We start from the raw sequence: 21,030 nt of genomic DNA on the forward strand, positions 1-21,030 counted from the left end.
CTACCACGTTCCAGGTAATGTAAATAGTTCACTGTCACTATCAGACGTTACAGTTGCTATCAAGTAGGGTTGTTCTGTGTAAGTTTTTACGATATGCTGATTACAGACAACTATTTACATTACCTGGAACGTGGTAGGAGGCATTATACCAATGTTGGCGTTTTCAGAGTCGTTTATTTACGTTGTCGGTGATATAAGTTTTTGGTGTTGTCGTGTCGGTTAACTGCTTGTCAGTTATGTGGTATTTCGTTTATCTAAGGTAGAACCATATATATATAGATATATATATATATATATATATATATATACATATATAAATACATTTTCCCTATTGTTGAATGACTGTGCTGCATGATACGTATGAGAAAATATTAGACATGTCTACAGCTCAGATGGCTCAGTGGTAACTTGCTGAGGTTATGGTGTGTAGGGTCCTGTATTCAAAGATTGGAAGGCCTGAATTTTTTGTTGCTAGGCAGAACAACGGCTGTTGGATACAGAGTGATTAATGCACTTTTAATCAGTTGTAAGCAGGTTTGCGCAGGTTTGCATGGCAGTAAGCAATGCTAACGTCCAGTTAAATATGCTTACAGACTGTTAGCTTTAAAAGTGCTTAATCTGTGTAGGCATTGCTTAGCGTCATGCAAACAGGCTTAATCCTGATTATTACTGTTTAAAAGTGCTTGATCCCACTTAACCCCATGCTAATTTCTTTAATAGAAAAGAAAAAAAGGGGTGATAGGATAGTGGTGAAAAATGGGGCATGCAGAGGGAAATACAATAGGGAAAGTAGCTAGGGATGTGTGGGACTGGTGTAGAGAAGGACCATAGCTGTCCATTTCATCTACAGCAACAGCTGTGCATATATACTTAATTTGGAGTTATATTTGGACACTCAACCCCCTGCGAGAGGGGTAAGGACAACAATACTGTTATCTATATAAAGTAAAGAATTATTTACACTGATTAAGGCTTCTCATGCCGAAACCGGTCTGTATGTTACAGGTTATTTAGGTAGTTTTTTCGGCTACCTAATTATAATGGTTATTTAAAATAAATCTCTCCTGCCTGGAGTGCTGGTTCGTTTGGTTTAATCTATGATTTTGTTAGGACCGTGCACCAGAGTCTCACGTGCGTGCCTGGTTACGTGGGACTAATGGAACTTTAGGCCTTCCATTTCGGCCACCTCACCCAAACACACACACACACACACACACACACACACACACACACGCACACAAACACGCACGCGCACGCACAGACACATGCACGCACGCGCACAGACACACACACACACGCGCGCATACACGAACCTGCACGCGTGCGCTGACACGCACGCGCACAGACACACACACACACGCGCACACACACACACACACACACACACACACACACACACACACACACACGCAAACACACACACACATACACACACACACACACACACACACACACACACACTCACACACACACACACACACACACACACACACACACACACACACACACACACACACACACACTCTCTCTCTCTCTCTAGTCCTTCCCTATGTTTCCTCTTATCTTGGGCTCCCCAAACCGTGCACATTACTTTTTTCTTCCTTTTCTCACATTTTGGTTTACTCTCCAGCTTTGCCAGTAAGTTGTCACCTTCTATATGCTCTGAACTGCATTTTATAGTTTTTTATTTTCTTTTTACACAACCATTTCATCAATTATGGCTTGAATAGAAATTATGATTAAGGTGATTGTGAGGAAAGGGAAAAAAGCATAATGATTACAGTAATGTATTCTGCTTTGTTGCTCCTAGACAGAATAATGATTACAGTAATGTATTCTGCTTTGTTGTTCCTAGACAGAATAATGATTACAGTAATGTATTATGCTTTGTTGCTCCTAGACAGAATAATGATTACAGTAATGTATTCTGCTTTGTTGCTCCTAGACAGAATAATGATTACAGTAATGTATTCTGCTTTGTTGCTCCTAGACAGAATAATGGTTACAGTAATGTATTCTGCTTTGTTGCTGCTAGACAGTATAGTGCCCCTACACATCTCTCTTAACCTCTTGGTGCAAGAAATCGGGAGAAAGCCTGACATTGTGGGGAGACAAAAGCCCAAAAATAGGGACACATTTTAAATATTGCTCTTATAAACTTAGAAAGTTGCTAGAAAAAACATGATTAGTTTTAGCATGCATTTTCTGAAAGATATGAAGTCTGAAACTCAAATGCACATCAGTATTTAGTGACTTTAATCCTTAGCTCATCCCAGTGATTTGTCAAAAAAAAAATTTTTTTATGAGGAACAGACCAATATTATGAGGCAAAAATCTGGACATTCTGCGAAAATCTGTACAGCTGAGAGGTATGCCCCTACACAAGCTATAATAACCTTTGTACACCTCTGAGGTCTGTGAGAAAAGTAAAAGAAAATAATGACTGCACTGTCTTCAGCCCGAACACAAGCTGTAATGACCTCCTGTGCGTAACTCTAAAGTTTGACTGTGATGAAAATTAAAGAAGTAATAACTACACAATCTCCACCCCCCCCCCCCATACAGCAGCTTTCTGTAAACACACACATCTGAGAAGGGTTGGGTTTAGAATGGGAAAGCAGAGGTCATTATCAGCCTTATCCTAACAGGGTGATATCATAACCCTGTTCAGGTCAAAGAGTATAATCAGGCAATTAATACATTTTTTTCTCCAACCAGCAACAGCTTTTGTGGGCCCCCCGCACAGTCAATGATAATTAAGGGAGCCCCCTAAATCCATTTATACAGTCTGGAGAGTGGAGGCCACTAGTCTTTTCGAAGATCTATGTGTCTGAATATTCTGTGATATATTTCATGCCATACCTTTGAAAATGAAATGCAATGCTCTGCATATTTTTGATGTTTTGCTGTTGTGGAGCTTTTTTCCCCAGGCCACCACTAAAAATGGGTTTTTGACTCAGTTGGACTTTCCAGATTAACAAATGTCAAATAAATAAATAAATAAATAAAATTACTTATCTGCATTTTTTACTGATACTCAGCAGAATAATGTACATGTCCTGGCATTATTTGGTGTGTGCACAGATAAAAATCACTGAAATTTTTTAGACACACACAAGCATAAGCCATAGCAATACCAGTTTTGTACTTATTTCAGTAAATAGCAATACATTGTGCAACACTGGTGCTGCCACACCAGATCAGTGACTGATGTTTAGCAGTCATCAAACAACAGCAGGGGTAAGTCACTTTTGTTTACCTCATTAAGGAGTAGATGCATACCTGTCGCTGTCCCTGATGTCACAGATTTTGTTCATAATTTTGCTCTATCCATCATAAAAAGTTTAATTTGCTGACAAATCTTTCAAGATTACAGACAATAAATCCAGATTTTATAGTTCTTATTGGTCAATGCTAACAAATCTAAAATACTACTATTCACACCCTCAAAATCTTTCTCTTTTGATAAAAATTCCTTCCAAGTCTTTAGCCAAAGCAACTCTCCGATCAAAGTTGTTCCCTTTGCCAAACTACTTGGTGTAACTATAGACAAACAACTCAAGTTCGATATCCATATTCAGCAAAATATAAAGAAAACCCTCCAAAAACTCGTTATGCTGTACAGGAACAGTCACTTCCTCTCTTCTTCTACCAGGCATACTCTGGACTCCTCTTACATCCTTCCCTCCCTTCTTTATGGTGCCCCACTATTAAATAACCTATCCTCTTCCATCACTTCCAAACCTGAAAGCTGTTATAACAAAATTTGTAAATTTGCCACCAAAGCCAAACATTCCACTCATCACTGTGTTACCATCCAATCCCTCAATTGGTTAGAATTCGCAAATTACCTGGACTTCCTCCAGCTCACTACAGCACATAGACTAATATTTAATCCAACCAAATGTTCCACTCTAACTAAATGGAACTCTCTCCCTTCCACACTAATGACAATGTCAAACACAAACAACTTCAAAGCTCAGCTCTACACCTACCTGTCCTTCAAATGGAAATGTAATTGCATTCTCCCTACCTAGAACTCTAACAAAATTCCCTGGGAGGGTATCCTCCTGAGTTCCTAAGCACCTTATAACTGGCTATAACCTCCTATAGCTAATTCCCATATGATCGCTTACACTCTGTAAATATTGTAAATAGCTTTTGAATTTTGACTTTGTGTGAATTTGTTAAAATGTATCTGCATGATATTTTTCCACTATGGGCAATATTGCTCACGCTTTGTATTATTTGATATGTATTTGTACTTGTACTTTTATTTTTATTGGACTGCTATCTTTACTGTAATCTGCTTCATGGAGCTTTTCTCCTCGGACCTCCACTGAAAATGGGCTCTCTGGGCCCAGCGGACTTTCTCAGTAATCAAACTAGAAATACATAAATAAATGTTTTTGATTCTGAGCTTTTATTCTGCTATTTATGGCACTGACTGAATTCTTCAGCAAATAAATTGAGAGTTTCATTATCTGGTGTTCTCCCGGTGTTTATAAAACTTTCAGACAGAGAAAATCATCCCTGAAAACTGAAAGCATCAGCTCTTCTTAAAATCCAAGGTTTGCACTGAGATCAGTCACTCTGGGCTGTTGGTCTTTCTAGTGCTGTCCTTGCTCATGTTCGTCATTAGCTTTATCCTGTTAGCGTGGTATCACAGCCCTGTTTAGGTTAAAGAGCATAATAAGGAAATTAGCTTTTGTGGGCCCCAACACAGTCAAAGATGATTAACCCCACCCCTGCAACCACAGGTATTGCAGGCACCTAAACATGGCTATATTGTTAGTTTTAGTAAAAAGAAAATCCACCAGTAGGGATTAACTAAGCCAGGGCCACTATATCAGTGGTAAAATATTTAATGGCGTTGTGAAGCCTGTTACTTGATAAAACACTGTTACTATAACCAGAGATATCTTTGAATTTTAAAGGAGATATATATAAGAGTCATTACCCAGCTGGTTTATTAAGTGTACAAGATTGCTGTATTAACCTTTGTTGGTTTAACAAACATGTTACAAAATATCAAGATAACTTGCTGTGGTTGCCCAGTGACCACAGGGTTCGCTGGTGCCTAAAGCTGTCTATATCACCAGCCTCGCGATGCAGCCTTTGCAACCTACTGGCATGGGCTTTCTGGTTCACAGCCCACTCAGCTGGAGCTGTAATGAAAATAGAGAAATATTTATGCATAACTATTACATACACAGGCTGGACTTTGGAAACAGTGATTGATATGAATACTTACACACTGCTGGGACATGGGACAAAAAATTATTTGTTAATTTGAGCTTTGAATGGCTGAGTGCTGTCACCTAATGTTTGATGTTGGTAATGCAGCTGTGATATTTTAAATTTATATGAAATACTTCTATTTGTGAATGCAGATTTGGTTAAGTGTCAAAAAAAACCCAGAAGAAATGTAAGTGGACTTCTCTTTAACAGGATGCTTGAGGATTAATTTTATATGAAATTAATTAATGTTAACTTTTGCTTTCTCATGCAGTTTTGAGAACTCTAACCTGAAATAGGGAAGCTGCGATATATTGATTACTTGCTGATAGAATAAACTTCAGTATTGAATGGGAGATATTTAAGCTGTCTTCCCTTTATTATAAATTGACAACTGAATCCACACTGATATTCTTATTTAATGTAGATATATTGTATTGCTCATTTCAGCTACTGTAAATGTATGAATAAAGAAATAAAGCTTTGATGTTCTTCGTAATGACCACTGCTGCAGTAGCCTTAGCTATATGGATTATATCTTGCCAAGGATGTAAAAGCCAGACAGCTTCCAAAGCTCCAGGACACCATCTACATGCAGAAACTGTCAAGCAGTTTGAGCTGAGATGACTAAAAGACAAGTTTGGGCACAAAGCCCTTCAGAGCTTTGCTGCTTCTGAAAATTATGCTCCCCTGAGGCTTTTGAGAATCAATGGTTGACTTCTGCTTTCGTTAGCTGGGCAGATAGGTTCTCTTTGGGTGGGGGGACCTTCCAATTTCTTATTTCTCCTGATGTTTTATTATTTTCCTCTTCAGGAAAATTATTTTAAATCTAAGAGCTTTATGCATTATTCTCAAGACTGTAACATACTTGTAAACAAAGCACTTGTTTCTATCAGTTAAAAAGTAATGTTTACTTATGGATAAAACATTTTCTGTGGAGAATTTGTCTTGATTTTTCCATTATGTGGCTGCCGTAGTGTTTGAAAGTGCTTTATACTCTGTTTTTTTTTTCTGTCAAAAAAGTAACTGCTGTGGACTAGTGGTTTCACTGGCATTGTTGCCAGATAACCAACAGTGCTTCAGAAAGGCATTTGCTACAGTTATTAAGCTGTATTCAAATGATCCACATTACACACAGCCTGATTCATCCAATAAAATCACATCAGAAACATCTGAACCTAAGGAACCATCAGTGCTTTTGCCCTTGGAATCAAATCTATTACTTTAGGATATATGTGGGGTTCTTGTTGCAATGTAATTGATTATGAATAAGTTAAAAGTGCATTGACTAGATACACCGTAATGCTTCTGTGTGCTGTATGTTGAACAAGTAAAGTGTGGTGCAACATTAACAAGGCATTCCTGAGGACAGGATGCTATAGTATACTGGAGAGAGAGAATCATGGACAAATATATTGGTATGCTCCAGTGTTCAAGGAACTGCAGAATTGTGCAGAGTATTTTGTTGTATCAAGGGATAACAGCAGTTGGAAGAAGAGCAGACTGTAGATGCAACATAACAAAGAGAACACAGAAGGAACAAATAAGGAAACAGGGAACAAATCATGTAATAACCTACAGACAGGGCTAAGACAACAATACAAAGGCAGACAGGACATAAGACAACAAGAAAACAAGTTAAGTAGTTACAAGTAAGAATACATTAAAGGTAAACAGAATGAAATAGTATCAGGGTATCAGTGCAGACAGGATGGGAGAAGGATGAGAGGTGGGTAGGATTTTCTTACTGCTTGTGGGATGGAAGGGGGATATGGAATCTGCAGGAAAAGGACAGCAATGCAAAAGTGTATATAAAACTAAACATGTACTACATTGGCTAGTCATGTGGAAATCGGGAAGGGAGGGCCTAGTGAGGAAATGTCAGAAGGAAAGACACAGAATGAGGGAAAAGAGGCAAATCAAACTACAAAAAAGTCATGAGTGGAAGTAGTCAGAGGTATAAGATCACAAAATACAGCAGATAAGTAGAATAGATGGAAAAAGTGAGGGAACAGGCCAAACTCGCTTAGAGAGGAGAATGTGGAATGTTGTATATACAGTGAGGTCAGTGTTAGAAGCAGGGAGCTGCAGTATACTGGACAGGGCAGGTAGAAAAAATGGCAGCTGGGTCAGAGGTTGTCAGGATAGAGCACCATGGGAGAGCAGGAAGAAAGTGGATATAATTGGAAGGATGCTACTTGTAGTAAGAAGGGAGATGAGAGGAACAGTTAGGAAAAAAACATTCAGGATATGCAACATAGATACCATGAAAATGTGAGTGTTCAGCAGGGGAACCACTAATAACCAACAGGTACATGTCTCAAAGGAATACACACATACGTGTGTTCCTTTGAGACACATACCTCACCTCATACTGACTTGTTGGTTGTTAGAAGTAATATAGATGGCAAGAAAATAGGCAGGCCTAAAGCAAGGTGATGGGGATGCTTTTAAAGCTAACTTTGGGGGGGGGGGGAGTTGTGACAGTGAATGGACAATCACTAGAAATAGTAAGCATGGCCAAGACAAAAAGGGCGATGTTGTAAAGGTAGGAAGTCCAGGATTAAACCTCACCAGACAATGATGGTCCAGATAATAACCATGTGGACTGCAAAAGAAGGTGGATGCCTCCATGTATCAACGTCTCAAAGAGCAAATGACCTGACAACATCACACACAAAAGAGGCCATCGAAAGGGCTATTCTGGTGATAGTGTTGTGTAGCAGTTTAGGAAGCACAGCAGTATCCTCAGGAAACCTGGTCATGCTAGTGTTCAGCAGTATGAGGAAACAGGGGTCTGACAGGTCAGTTTTTGGCCCAGGGAATGTAGTAAGGAGCAGGGGGGGGGGGTCAGGCTACAGGGTAAGTCAATAACATCTCCTATGGGGTAGGAGTTTGGCTCATGGAGGAGTTGCTCTGTAGGGTTAGACTTGTCTTCACTCTCCAAGGGACCATGTTAATACAGAATTAGTTGGAAAACCATAATACAATGACTGTGTCCTTAAGTCAAAATCTGAAGAGGGTTGAGGGTTTAAAGAAAAATGAACAGGACAGAAATGGCAAAAATTGACAGGGAAGGAGGAGGTAGTCAAGAAGGTGGCCTGGACAAGAAAAAGAGTAACACAGACTGGAGTGATAAGCAGAGGATAATAGGGATCGGGCGAAAGAGAAGGAAGAAGATGAGTAACATCCGGAAAAAAGAAAGGGACAAGAAAAACAAGTGTCAGAAAATTGAATGAAGGTATGGGCAGGCACTCAAGAAGTATAATAAGATGGAATTAGGAAGGAAGGTCCAAGGGAAGAACAAAGAATGACAAGAGAACTGATGAAAGGACATGAGTAAAACAAAAATGTTAGGCTTAGGAAGAGCTCTGTAGTGTCTGGGAAGACAGCATGGAAAAAATGAAAAATTAAATTGGGGTAGCAGGATGAGGGTAATGCTGGGCACCTTAAATGTCCAGTTAGGAAGATATGCAACTGGAAATGCTGACTTTTAAAGGTAAAGGCCATGTAATTGCTATAATAAAGCAACGGGTTACTGATAACAGGGAATGGGACATGGCAGAGAGTGAGGTTTGGCACTACACATAAGGAATGTTTAGGACAACTAGATGGTCAGTATACACAATGTTTTGGAGATGTATATGGTAGGAACAGGAAATGATAAAGGCCAAGAGCACAGAAGGAGGGAAGGGAACAGCATGAAAATAGTAAAGGATGGAAGTAGCCAAAGGTAAGCTTCTGAGTTATTAAACTGAACATTCTTATCAAATTCCAAAGGGAAATGTCAAAGTTGGAATATTGCAAAACCATATAACTGAGACCATTTTCAGTGAACCTAAAAGAAGGTTTGTTCTAAAGGGATCAAAAAGGGAAACTGGCAAACTAAACCTTTTCATAATAACAAAATGCAAACTTCATGCGTGACAAGTTGCTTTAAGTTAGCCTGATGGTTAATGGAGACACTAAGCTTATCTATTATGCTGTTTTAAGTGAATAACAATCTGTCTCCCTCTGTCAGTACTTCCTATTTTATCCCTACTTCATTTCATTACCTCCATGGGTTCTTTCTCCACCACCCATTTTGATAATCCATTCCATTGATCAACTACAGCTTCTGTGAAGAAATTGTTTTAGAGCTGACAGGAATAGTAAATCCATACAATCAGTTGCTGCATCCCATCTTCCTCACTTTCATCTCTGTCCTTTCTGTTGAGGATGATCCCTTCACTTCTCCATGACATGTGACGTTATATACCCATATGTTGGCCTCCAGTCCCACCCGTCTTTTGATCTCTTGTCATGTGTTTTGCCATACTGTTTCCCCTTCATTTCATTATCCTTTGAATACCGCTCCTCTGGACTCCTTCCAATGGTCTGCTGTTCTTCTCCTTGTATGGCCTGCATAACTGCACAGAATAAGGTATGGCCTAATGAGGAGTCAGTACTCTAAAACCATTAACTCTCTCCCTATCCAATCTGTTCTTTGGAGGATATGCCATGCATTATGCTGGACGCTTCCACTGGTGCCTCGGACCTGTAGTCATGATGGGCCAGTCATGGTGTGATCAGCATCCCAAGGTCCATTTTTTACTCTGACATCATCCATTACAGTCCTCCCAGGTGACTCTTCATAAGAGAGTTGCAATATCTAAGCTGCAGGACTTTACATTTTTGCAATGAAATGCAGACATCACCTTTGTGCCCAGCTGCTTAGCCTTTCCAACTCTTCCCTCAGACTTTTCCTTCCTGTGTGTGGTTTGTGCCATCAGTGAACATGTTGCTCTTGTGCTATATATTTCAAGGTCTGAATCAAGCACACAGTGCAAAGTGACAGGCCCATGACTGACCTGTTTACTACTCTGTTCATACCTCCCTTATTCATGATGTCAATTCTCTGTACCCAATCATCTATCAAGTATAAATTTACTACCTCAGTCTAAGTCTGACCCCTAGCCCCTATTCTTTCTAGCAGATGTCAGTGTAGGACTGTGTCATAAAGCTTTGGTGAACTTCAGGTGGGCCATGTTTACTGACATCCTAATGTCAAGTTATCCTGTTATCCAGTCACAAAATCCAATCATATTTGCCAGAAGCCAATGACCGTGCTCAGATGCCAGTCCTTTAGTTGGTCAGACATAGGATCAAACAATAGGAAAGTGGTAAAATGATGGTTATGCTGGGAAGCTATGATTTGCCATAGGCTTGCTAGACTACTCCTCCATCAAAGATAAGTAGAGAAAAATGACTGACTGAATTACTTGCCCTGAAGTTATCAGCTGGGACCAGGAAATGGAAATGTATTGATTTCATTGTCTTCCAGTATGGTATCCATAAAGCAGTGTAGTACACATTTACCATGGGAACTAAAGTCAGGTAGAATGCTAGAAACAAGGATCTAAAGTTATGCTATGTTAATTACAAATAGATAAGGGTGTTGACAAATAAGGGTCTAGGAAGATGGGATGATAGGAACCATGGACAACCACAAAGAAGGTGATTTGGGGAAGTACAGAAAAATGACTCAAGAAAGTTACAAAGCCAAAAAGGAAGAGGAGGTGAGGCAGCCACAAGAGGTAAGAAAAATGTACAGAGAATTTGTGTACAGTGAGGAAGGCTGAATGACAGATGCATGTGTCAGTTGGAGCTTCAGGCAATATGGGAATACAGCATGTTGCAAACAGAAAGATAACTGAGAACCGTTAGCAGAAATACTGTCACTGATCATTTGAAAACTCATGAGAAAATAAAGAAGACCTGCAGCTTTGATTAGGCCATGTGCCATGTGATGATGTAATGTGTTAACATAAAATAAGGTATGTTTAATGCAGTGATGCTGGAAGACAGAGGGAATTCATAGGGAAGAACCTGTCATACCGTAATACCTTCTAAATCCATAGGTTGTAAGTAAGGCAGCAAAGAGTATTAAAAGGGCAAAGGTCAAAATAAAAGAAGTTTAGCAGCAGGTAGAAAAAAATATGACAAGGTCCTCTTCGGGTATGTAGGAGAAAAGATGAAGACAGGGGAAACCAGTAAAATAACTCAGAAAATGAATGAACATCATATGTCTCAGGGCACAAAAAAATCTATAAATGGATAATATTTTGCAGAAGTCTTTTCCAAGGAAAAGAAATAAGGGTACCAATGTGTTAAGAAGAGATAATTAAAAAAGGGGCAGTGTGGAAAGATGAATACTGTGTGAGGAATTAATGAAGATACTACATCAATTAAAAAAAAAGAATAAACGTGAAATGCCTTATTTAGAAACTAGATTAAAGATAATTTCCGCTTACTCTGTCAAACAACTTTTATACATCAAACAGGGGAACTAGGAATGTACAGCCTGGAAAATTGTTTTTTTAAGTCCACTTACTGGGACACTTTAGGACTTGTGCTGATGCTGTGCCAATAAATCTGCACTATCATCACCTATTACCTCTGCCTTTAATATATATTACATATGGTAATACAGATGAGTATACCCCTTGTGGTCTTAGCAGAGAAACTTCATGGCAACTTTGGGGTCCATCCACCTCTGTATTGTCAAGAAAAGAAAGGTGTTGTTGGCTTAATGTACTTCCTGTTGCCAATTATGAGAGCTAATTACTGACAATATTCTTTCTTTGGCCACACCCCCAATGTCCTTCCAGCTCACTGCTTGAATAGTGCTCTGAATCCAAGAAATAGCTGACAGATAAGAATGCCCTCTGCAATGAAATACAAATGACCACAGGCTACCTACTCACTTACAGCCCATGAAGCATTGATTAATTGACTGATTTTGAAATAATCAAATCTGCATGGATATTACCTTTAACTTTGCAACCACATTGCTTATTAGAATCCTAGACTATTCTTCCAAGGTTATTGTTTCAACTCAATGCAACACATTTAATAGTTCAGAAAAAACTTCTTTAAGAAACTAAATGCAGCTTTAGCTAAGTTTATATGGAATCCTAATCCTGTCAGAATAATCTATCAGAAGTTAATGCATCCTAAGGAAAAAGAAGGACTGGAGCTACTTGACTTTAACTTGTATTGTGACATAATATGTTCAAACAGGATCATTCAATTTGCTGAATATAATCCCAAGGGTAAAGAGTGGTATCCAGTATCCACTATGGATTCAATTATGGTATGACTATATCAAAAACAGTAAAATTAATCCCAAAGCCCTACCATTTATAAATCAGGAAAAAATAAAGGATAGCAGATTTCATATCTTGTTAAACATATAATAATTAGATTTCAAAAATGATGGAAGCACTAAACTTTACAAAGAATTACATCTTGTTACAACCAATATATCTGAATCCAAACCTCAGATTAAATAAGAAAATGATAAACTTTGACAAATATCCACTCATTAAGAAATACAATGTTTGGGATATTTACAGACACAGGAAACAATCTTTAGAGGATACAGGGAATATCCTTAACTTTCTGAAAGGATACATCATAATGTTAAGGCAAATTAGAGAACTGTGCACTTCAATAACAGGAGATTTTGAAGTAAAGGATAAAGACATAAATACATGAAATACATTTGTGGAACTTACTAACTTTAATAAAAAAAAATGTTATCCAATACATATAAGCTAATAGTATCCCTTAGATATCAACCATCAATTTTTTATTCAAAATACTGGGTTATTATAATCTAAATCCATTGAAACAACATTAAAATGAATCCCTTTTAAGAAACTCATGTGTACTCAACTAATGATTACTAACAATGCTTACTTTACTCCAGAAATACTCAACAGTCTCAAACTGGAAGTTTCACCAAACTGTCCATGTTGCTACTCACAAATAGCAAACCTATTCCACATCTTCTGGAGCTGTAAATGTACTTATAAATGATGGTGCTCACTGAGAGTCAGGCTAGAGAGGATGAGATTTCAAAAAATCCACATTATCATGGGACTTTGCAATTTTGCATATCACCTCTCAAAAGTTACCCAAAGTCAATCTACATATTCTAATTACCATCTTCTCTTTAGTAAAATTCTATATTACTCAGAAGTGGTTAGATCAAACCAAAATGTCATGGGAGGGCTTCAGAAGTATGGAACTAAAGTATATATCAGCACATGAATTGATAAAAGCTTTCCTATTTTCTAAAATACTGGAGTCTTCTCCTGGATCATATTTTAATAGAAAGATGAGAAAGGACAAATTATTGTGAATGTAAACTGAAAAGGGCATAAACATATTGTGTGTTAAATCCAAACCTCAAATGTAACAATTATGAGTAGTATGCATACTGTGGCACAAATATTAATCAGAAGTTGATTCTGTGTAGTACTTATTGTATATGTTGCATATAGCGAGTCATCTACATTTTGTGTATTTTGCTGTAGCACTGAAAATTCTCTTGCAACAAGACGTACCTAAATATGATTGTAACTCTTCTACAATGTAACTGAATTGTGACTTGTAAAATGGCTGGAATTGAAATATGCAAACAAAACAAGAGAAAAATAAAAATAAAAATATTTGAAAAAAAGACTAATTTCATATTAACATAAACTATAATATTTCATTTTGGAATGTTAAGAGTGAGTTATATTTTCAGCAAAAATAATAGTCATCAGCAGAATTAATTCAGTAATGTATCGCATTAGTTGGATAATCATAAAGTAAAGAAGAAAATCTGAAAAAAGTTACCTGCCATGGCTGAAAATCAAAAATGTTTGCACACGTCTGATTAACAAATGGACCATTATTTTTGGAGCAAGACAAAAGGTCGTTAAGTGCATGAGCAACTGCATACACAGCCTTGTATACATTGTAATTATAGACATCAAAGAGTGAGATGTTAACTTTTTCTAGATGTTCTTTCCCATCACAAATCTTGACAGTATTATATATAATAGTTTTGTTTAACTGCACCCATCTACAGCCAAATACTTCTTCCCAAAAGAGGTCAACATACAAGGTATCAAGTGATGAGGATGGGTGGATGCTATATAGAAAGGCTTTGAGTTCTGAAGTTTCAGTCTGAGGAAGTGCAAATCCAATAGTGTGCTGTAACATTTCCAAAAGGTCTTTCTTGGATATAACAGGAGAGGTACACCATGATTCACAACATATCCAGGTTTTCCCAATGGGCTTTACCTTTGACACCCCATCCATAAGGGGGAGCATTATGGATTCACTGGAGAAGACTGCGATTGCATTTGCTGTTGACTGGATTATAGTTGCTATAATGCGTTGAATTTTAACTTTGGAGTACACAGCTGGAATAATTTCATAAAAAGCTACACATGCACCATTAGCATTGAGGGCATCTCTTAATATTTGACTGCCAATCTCACCATATTCATTTTCGGAGGCGACAATTCCTACCCAGGTCCAGTTGAAGTGGATGATTAATTGTGCAAGCCCCTTGGATTGTGCATCATCACTAGGAATTGTTCGCACAAATGAAGGAAACTGCATCTTGTTACTTAAGGCTGTAACAGATGCAGCATAGCTGATCTGAAAAAAATAATATATATTTATATATTGTTTATCACAGTGACATGAACTTCCCCTCATGTATACCAACAATATGCAGTTAAGTAAAGGAGAAGCATCTCTTGTAAACACAATGACTATATTTTATGTTTTACTGCACATTGAGTGATATAGAGGGTTCTATAACATGTTTTTCTACCCGACACATACAAAAGAAATCTTACAATGCAGGGATAGGTTTAAAAAAGCTGTAGTGATAGTTAGCCTTGTACAGACCTATGAACCTATGAAATATATTCTCTGGGAATTATTTTTTAAAAGCTTTAGTGAAAGGGGTGAAAAGTAAAGTAGGAACTGTCAGAGGGTGCCAAAAATTTGGAGTAAAATGAAAGATTAGATAGTACTTACTCCTCAGAAATCCATTGCTAGGTGATTTTTTTTTAAAAGCTCATTGTGGCATTTCATCATCTGTCAGTCATCCATAATGGGTCATGTGACTTGCATTTATTGTCACAGACAACTCTTCACCCATTGCATGTGGTGCATTTCTTTGCTGCAATTCATAGCTCTCAATTAATTGGGGACAAATCTTAACTGGATCAGGGACAAATCCCTAAATAATCAGGGACACTTTTAAAATATTAGCATTATTAACTTGATCCATTGACAGAATAAGATAATATGAATTAATATGTATTTTCTGAAGTAAAACAAGTCAATAACTCTAATTACTATCAATATTTATCGAGTGCAATTCACCTGTTTTCTCCGACAGTCACCAGTTTTAAGAGGGATTAAGAGGGACAGACCTTACATATGAGTCAAAATCAGGGATGTCCCTGAAAATCAGGGACAGTTGAAAGGTATGCAGTGCAATCTGCAGAACATGCAACAAAAGATTCTATTAATTTACACAATGACAATATCATATGGTCAGTGCAGCAGCCATATGAGAAAGAGACACAGTAGCAAATATAGTAGCAGTCATCAAAATAAAAACAATGGGCTATAAGATAGTATTGACAGGAAAACTGATAAAGAGCAAATATCATTAGACTAAGGTATTCAGTCCACATGATTAATATGAGTTTCTCCTATTTGGGTAAGTAATTTACTAACACAAGGATAAAATCAGGAACACTAATGAATAATGTTATCACAAATGGACTTTGCTAAAATATCAAGATAAGATACTATTAACTATGTAGCAATATGTCTGTTACTGTGCGAAAATAGATATACTGAAACAATACTGCTGAAGAAAAAATATTGAAATATCAAAATGTTGAATGATGAAGACATTGAAATCCCTATAAATGTAACTCAAAACAAGGGGGTAATTTATGATTTATATATGTGTGCATGTATATATGCATGTGTGTGTCTGTGTGTATGTGTGTGTGTGTGTGTGTGTGTGTGTGTGTGTGTGTCTATGTATATATATATATATATATATATATATATATATATATATATATATATATATATATAGATAGATATAGATATATATATATATATATAGTTTACTATAATTTCCACAAAGGGATTTCCTTCTTAGATGACTACATCAAAAGGCAGTTTTCCAAGTGGCTAGACCTTGAACGGAAAGTCAGCGTACCACAACATTGCACATTGAATGGCACATGTACTCCAAAGGCCACATTTCCAAAACAGCAAATGTCGAATCATCGCAACATGGTTCAACAAAGGGGTGGAGCATTCTGGTTCAGCGATGTCAGCAATCGATGGATGCACTTTGTGGAAATGATAGTAAACATATATATATATAGATATATATATATATATATATATATATATATATATATATACACACACACATATATATATATATATATATATATATATATATATATATATATATATATATATGTTGAGTCTTTCGGCTTTTCCCCGTTAGGGGTCGCTACAGCAGAACTCCAGTCCGCTAATGATTGGTAGTTGATTTTTATGTGCCGAGTTGCCAGCCCTGATGCACAATCTTCAACGAAGGTATGGACATTCACGCATGTCTCCACGCAGAAGACGCTCTAGCTGAGAATCAAACCGGACAGCGTCTTACTGTGAGTATATATATATATATATATATATATATATATATATATATATATATATATATATATATATGGGTCTACTTTGTTTGATAGAAAACTTTGATAGAAAACAGATTTCGCTGAAACTCATTTTGTCGGTCTCATTTCACTGAAAATGAATTGTATGAGCACAATTCACTGAAAGCTCACTTCACTGAAAACTCACTTAACTGAAACTCATTTTGTCTAAAAAGGTATATGCCCTGTTCCCCACTGTAGTGACATCCTGGAGTTAGTATATATAGTAAGGGGGTGTGTGGAGGTACAGACCCCACACTGGGGAGGTTGGGGGCCAGATTGGGGGTGGGGGGACATAACTTCTCCACCTATTTTAAATGTTGTAAACCGTAGACATGGATACTTACAAGTCGAATGAATAACTCTTTCCAGAAGATAATATATACCCAAACTATGTGAAGGGCTACTTCTCCCACACCCCCAAATCTACACCCCTTACTATATATACTAACTCCAGGATCGCACTACAGTTGGGAACAGGGCATATACCTTTTTAGACGAAATGAGTTGCAGTCAAATGAGTTTTCAGTGAAGTGAACTTTCAGTGAATTGTGCTCAGGCAATTCATTTTCAGTGAAATGAGACTTTAACGAAATGAGTTTCAGTGAAATGTGTTTTCTATCAAATAAAGTAGACCCACATATATATATATATATATATATATATATATATATATATATATATATATATATATATATATAGATAGATAGATAAATAGATTGATAGGTAAACACAGATAGGTATAGATAGTTATAGTTATAGATACACCTGTTTTCTGGCATATTTAATAATCTCTTACTGTGGCAAACTTATCACGGTGACTGCCTTGTATGGACATGCTGTAGTTTCTCCAATCAGTCCACAGAGGACAGGGTGTATGCAGCTGAAGTCATCCCTCCAATTAAACAGTAATTCTCTACCCCAGGATGCATAGAGAGTCATCTTTTTGTTGGTCTATATTATTTTGCTGAAAACTATTTACAGCAAACAGCTGTTCATTGAACACAATGCATTGAACAGCTGTTCATTGAATGTTCACATTAGCGAACATTTTTCATAGGGAGGGAATTACTTTACCACCACAGTGACTGTCACTCACACTGCATTATTTCAAACACACCAAGGTGGGGGCTGCACCCCCCACACCCGCCATATTTATATATACCAAGTCTACGATTGCATTACAGTGGAGAAAAGGACAAATTTCTATTGATGGCCATCTAACCCCCTTCCCTATAAAAAATGTTTGCTGATGTGAACCGTTCCATGAACAGCTTCTCAATGCATTGTGTTCAATGAACAGCCATTTGCTGTAAGTAGTTTTCGACAAAATAATATAGACCCTGTTTTGGTGTGGCGCTGTACATCTGTACAAATGATGATGGCTATGAACCCCACCATTCTTCTTTTGTGTGGTGTAAGGGGAGACACCTGATGCATAGTATGATTTGACCATGCACTGTCCATTTTAACCTTTAAACAGCACAGCCTGCATCACTTTGTTCTGAGTGATATGACACTGCAACTGTTTTAGGGCCCAGGAAGGTGGACTATATATTATTAGTTCACCTTTACTGCCATATGCAGTGATCAGTGCTTGTCTGGGGTAATATGATTGCTGCTTTATGTTTATTAACCTCACTGCCATCACTGGTGGTGCATGTTGTGCTGAATGCAGCATCTGGAAGGCTGTACAGGGTCATACTGCAGTGTCTCAATAGATTTATCTAGGCTGTGGAACTGTGATTTAAGCAGGCTAAACATATGCTCCAGTGTATTCCTGGTTAAGCCATAGGTGATGTTATATAGATACTTAGAACCATTTTGCTGGTTCTGGATGGGCATCCTCATTCAGGGTTTCAGACTGGTATCCTGCATCACCTGCATCTCAGTAGGTATACACAGGTATGTGGGATGTGGGAGGTAGGTACACATATTGTGGATGGCTATAAATGTATGAATGTCTCAGTGCATTTGTATTTACCTGCTAGTTGTTCCTATGTAATGTGACTTAGATCATTTTATGCCATATTTCAGAGTCATGGGTAATGCTAGAATCCTGTGTAGACACATTGCTTATGTGCTCCTGTATATTCCTGTTGACATAATGCTGACTATGGACTCCAGTAGAGGCGTTTATTGCCACATGTATCCAACCTGCGTCTCCCAACAATTAAAAGATGTGGACTATGTCATAAAAGGCATGAACAGTGGTGGCCGTCTCCCCTATCATGTTGGGGAAACAGATATAAATGGAAATACGAAATTTACATAACATGACAAAAAAGAATGGATAACAATTCCTTTGCAATTTGCACACTATGTCATTCTACATGTTGTCTCCTATTAACTTATAAGTCACTTATTAAGGAATTTATCTCCAAATAATGGTAAAACTTCATGAGAAGTCATAAGAGGTTAAAGGAAATATAAAAAAATGGCATTTACAGGAACTCTTGTATGTTCCTTCTACTGAACTGTAGGAGACACATATCCTGCAATACACTGTATTATTTAAAGAAAAGAAAACCCCAGGAGGGTATCTGGTGTACTGAAAATGGCAGAATACATCAAAGTGTGTTATGTTGTAATCAATAAAATCATACCTCTCAACCCTGTAGCACAAGAAATCTGGACAAAGACTAAAATAATGGGCCCAGAGTCCCAGAAATAAGGACAGATTTTAAATATTGCTCTTAGAAATGTAGAAAGTTGTTAGAACAACAGGATTTGTATTAGCATGCATTTTCTAAGGGATGTGAAGTCTGAAACCGAAATTGATATCATTATTTAGTGACTTCAGTCCTAAATGATATGCCAGAAAACCACAAATTTTATGAGGATCATTTCAAAAATAGGAGGCAAAAATCTGGACATTCTGTGAAACTCTGGACAGTTGACAGGTATGAAATAAAGAAGTGTTAACATGGGTTAGTTGTTAAGGTAATCTATTTCTGAAGTAGTTCTGATCTCATAGAACTTGTTTGTGTGTTCATTTTAATCTCTTATCAATATGAATTTTATTATTGTCTCCTCATGATGAAGAAGTGTGAAACTTCTTAAAAAGCATGATAGTCCTTCGCTAACTGGTTCTGCTTTAACCCACAGACACGTAATGTCCAGAATCACATTATCATACTTTGTAAGTTACTGTTCACCACAAAAAAGCCACAAAAGGAGGTAATATAATGTTGTTGTTTGTCTTTCGGCTTTCTCCCGGTAAGGGGTCGCCACAGTGGAACTCCGGTCCGCTAATGATTGGCAGTAGATTTGTACGAAACGCAGCGGTGCCAGCTCGATGCCCAAACTTCAACGAAGACATGCCCATTTACGCACGCATGTCTTTCAAACGCTACCCAACCACAGGGAAGACATGCAGACTCCACACAGAAGGCACTCCCAAGCCAGTAATATAACAAAAAAGGTAAAATCTCAATTTTGTATGGAAACAAGCACCCTGCAGCATTGAACCTGAGGACTGTCACCCTCCCATTCCCTACATTTATTTTATAGTATAATTCTGAGGTTGTGTAACTTCTGGGAAAAGGCGAATACTTTTACCTTCCTCTCCTCATTGCTGTTGATTGACCAGATAACATCATCCTAGCAAGCATCAGGGTTATCAGCTTGGCCTACTACCATGTTATTCCCAGGAAAGGGTGTCTTAGACAGCCAAGCTCTTCGACTCATGATTATTTCCATATATATGTCTATTATCTTACAACAGTGTTCATGCTTTTTGACAAATCATATCCTCAACCCAGGTGGTGTTTTCTGAACAGCCAGCCTCTGCTAGGTATCAGTCAAGCAGTGTACCAGTCTGTCTTCCCTTCCACAGGATGGGTGAACTAGCACGGCCTTCCATTGCCACAATCTATGGCTGAGTCCTTTAGGGTTAAAATGATTATTTGCTACTTTGTCACCTTGAGTTAAATCATGGCTTTATTTTCCTATATCACAGGGCCAACTAGAAGGGGAATACCTGTTTGGAAAGTAAACAAACAATTCAGTTTTCAAAATTTTCAGGTAGTGCAACTTTAGCTTTAAAATATAAATGTAGGCAGTGTGGGAGGGCACAGATGTTTGTGTTACTGAAAAGATTATTGAAATTGTTCAAATCAGTGCTTATGTTTAAAGTGTAATTTTGGCCCTTCAAGACATACAGCAGCCAGTATGTTCTTAGGGAAGTAGGTTAGCTGCC

At 37.6% G+C, this 21,030-nt stretch overlaps 1 protein-coding gene across 1 annotated transcript in view; it reads right to left on the reverse strand.

The window, feature by feature from the left end:
- Positions 1–21,030, reverse strand: part of LOC122790536 (vomeronasal type-2 receptor 1-like) — a 309,096-nt gene that overhangs the window by 256,357 nt on the left and 31,709 nt on the right. The window contains exon 2 of the mRNA XM_044058085.1: positions 13,909–14,721. Coding sequence (XP_043914020.1) covers positions 13,909–14,721 — 813 coding nt within the window. The remainder of the gene's footprint in view (positions 1–13,908; positions 14,722–21,030) is intronic.

The sequence above is a fragment of the Protopterus annectens genome, chromosome 16.part0, assembly GCF_019279795.1.
Source record: "Protopterus annectens isolate FY-2018-M chromosome 16.part0, PAN1.0, whole genome shotgun sequence".
Classification (NCBI taxonomy): Eukaryota; Metazoa; Chordata; order Ceratodontiformes; family Protopteridae; genus Protopterus; species Protopterus annectens.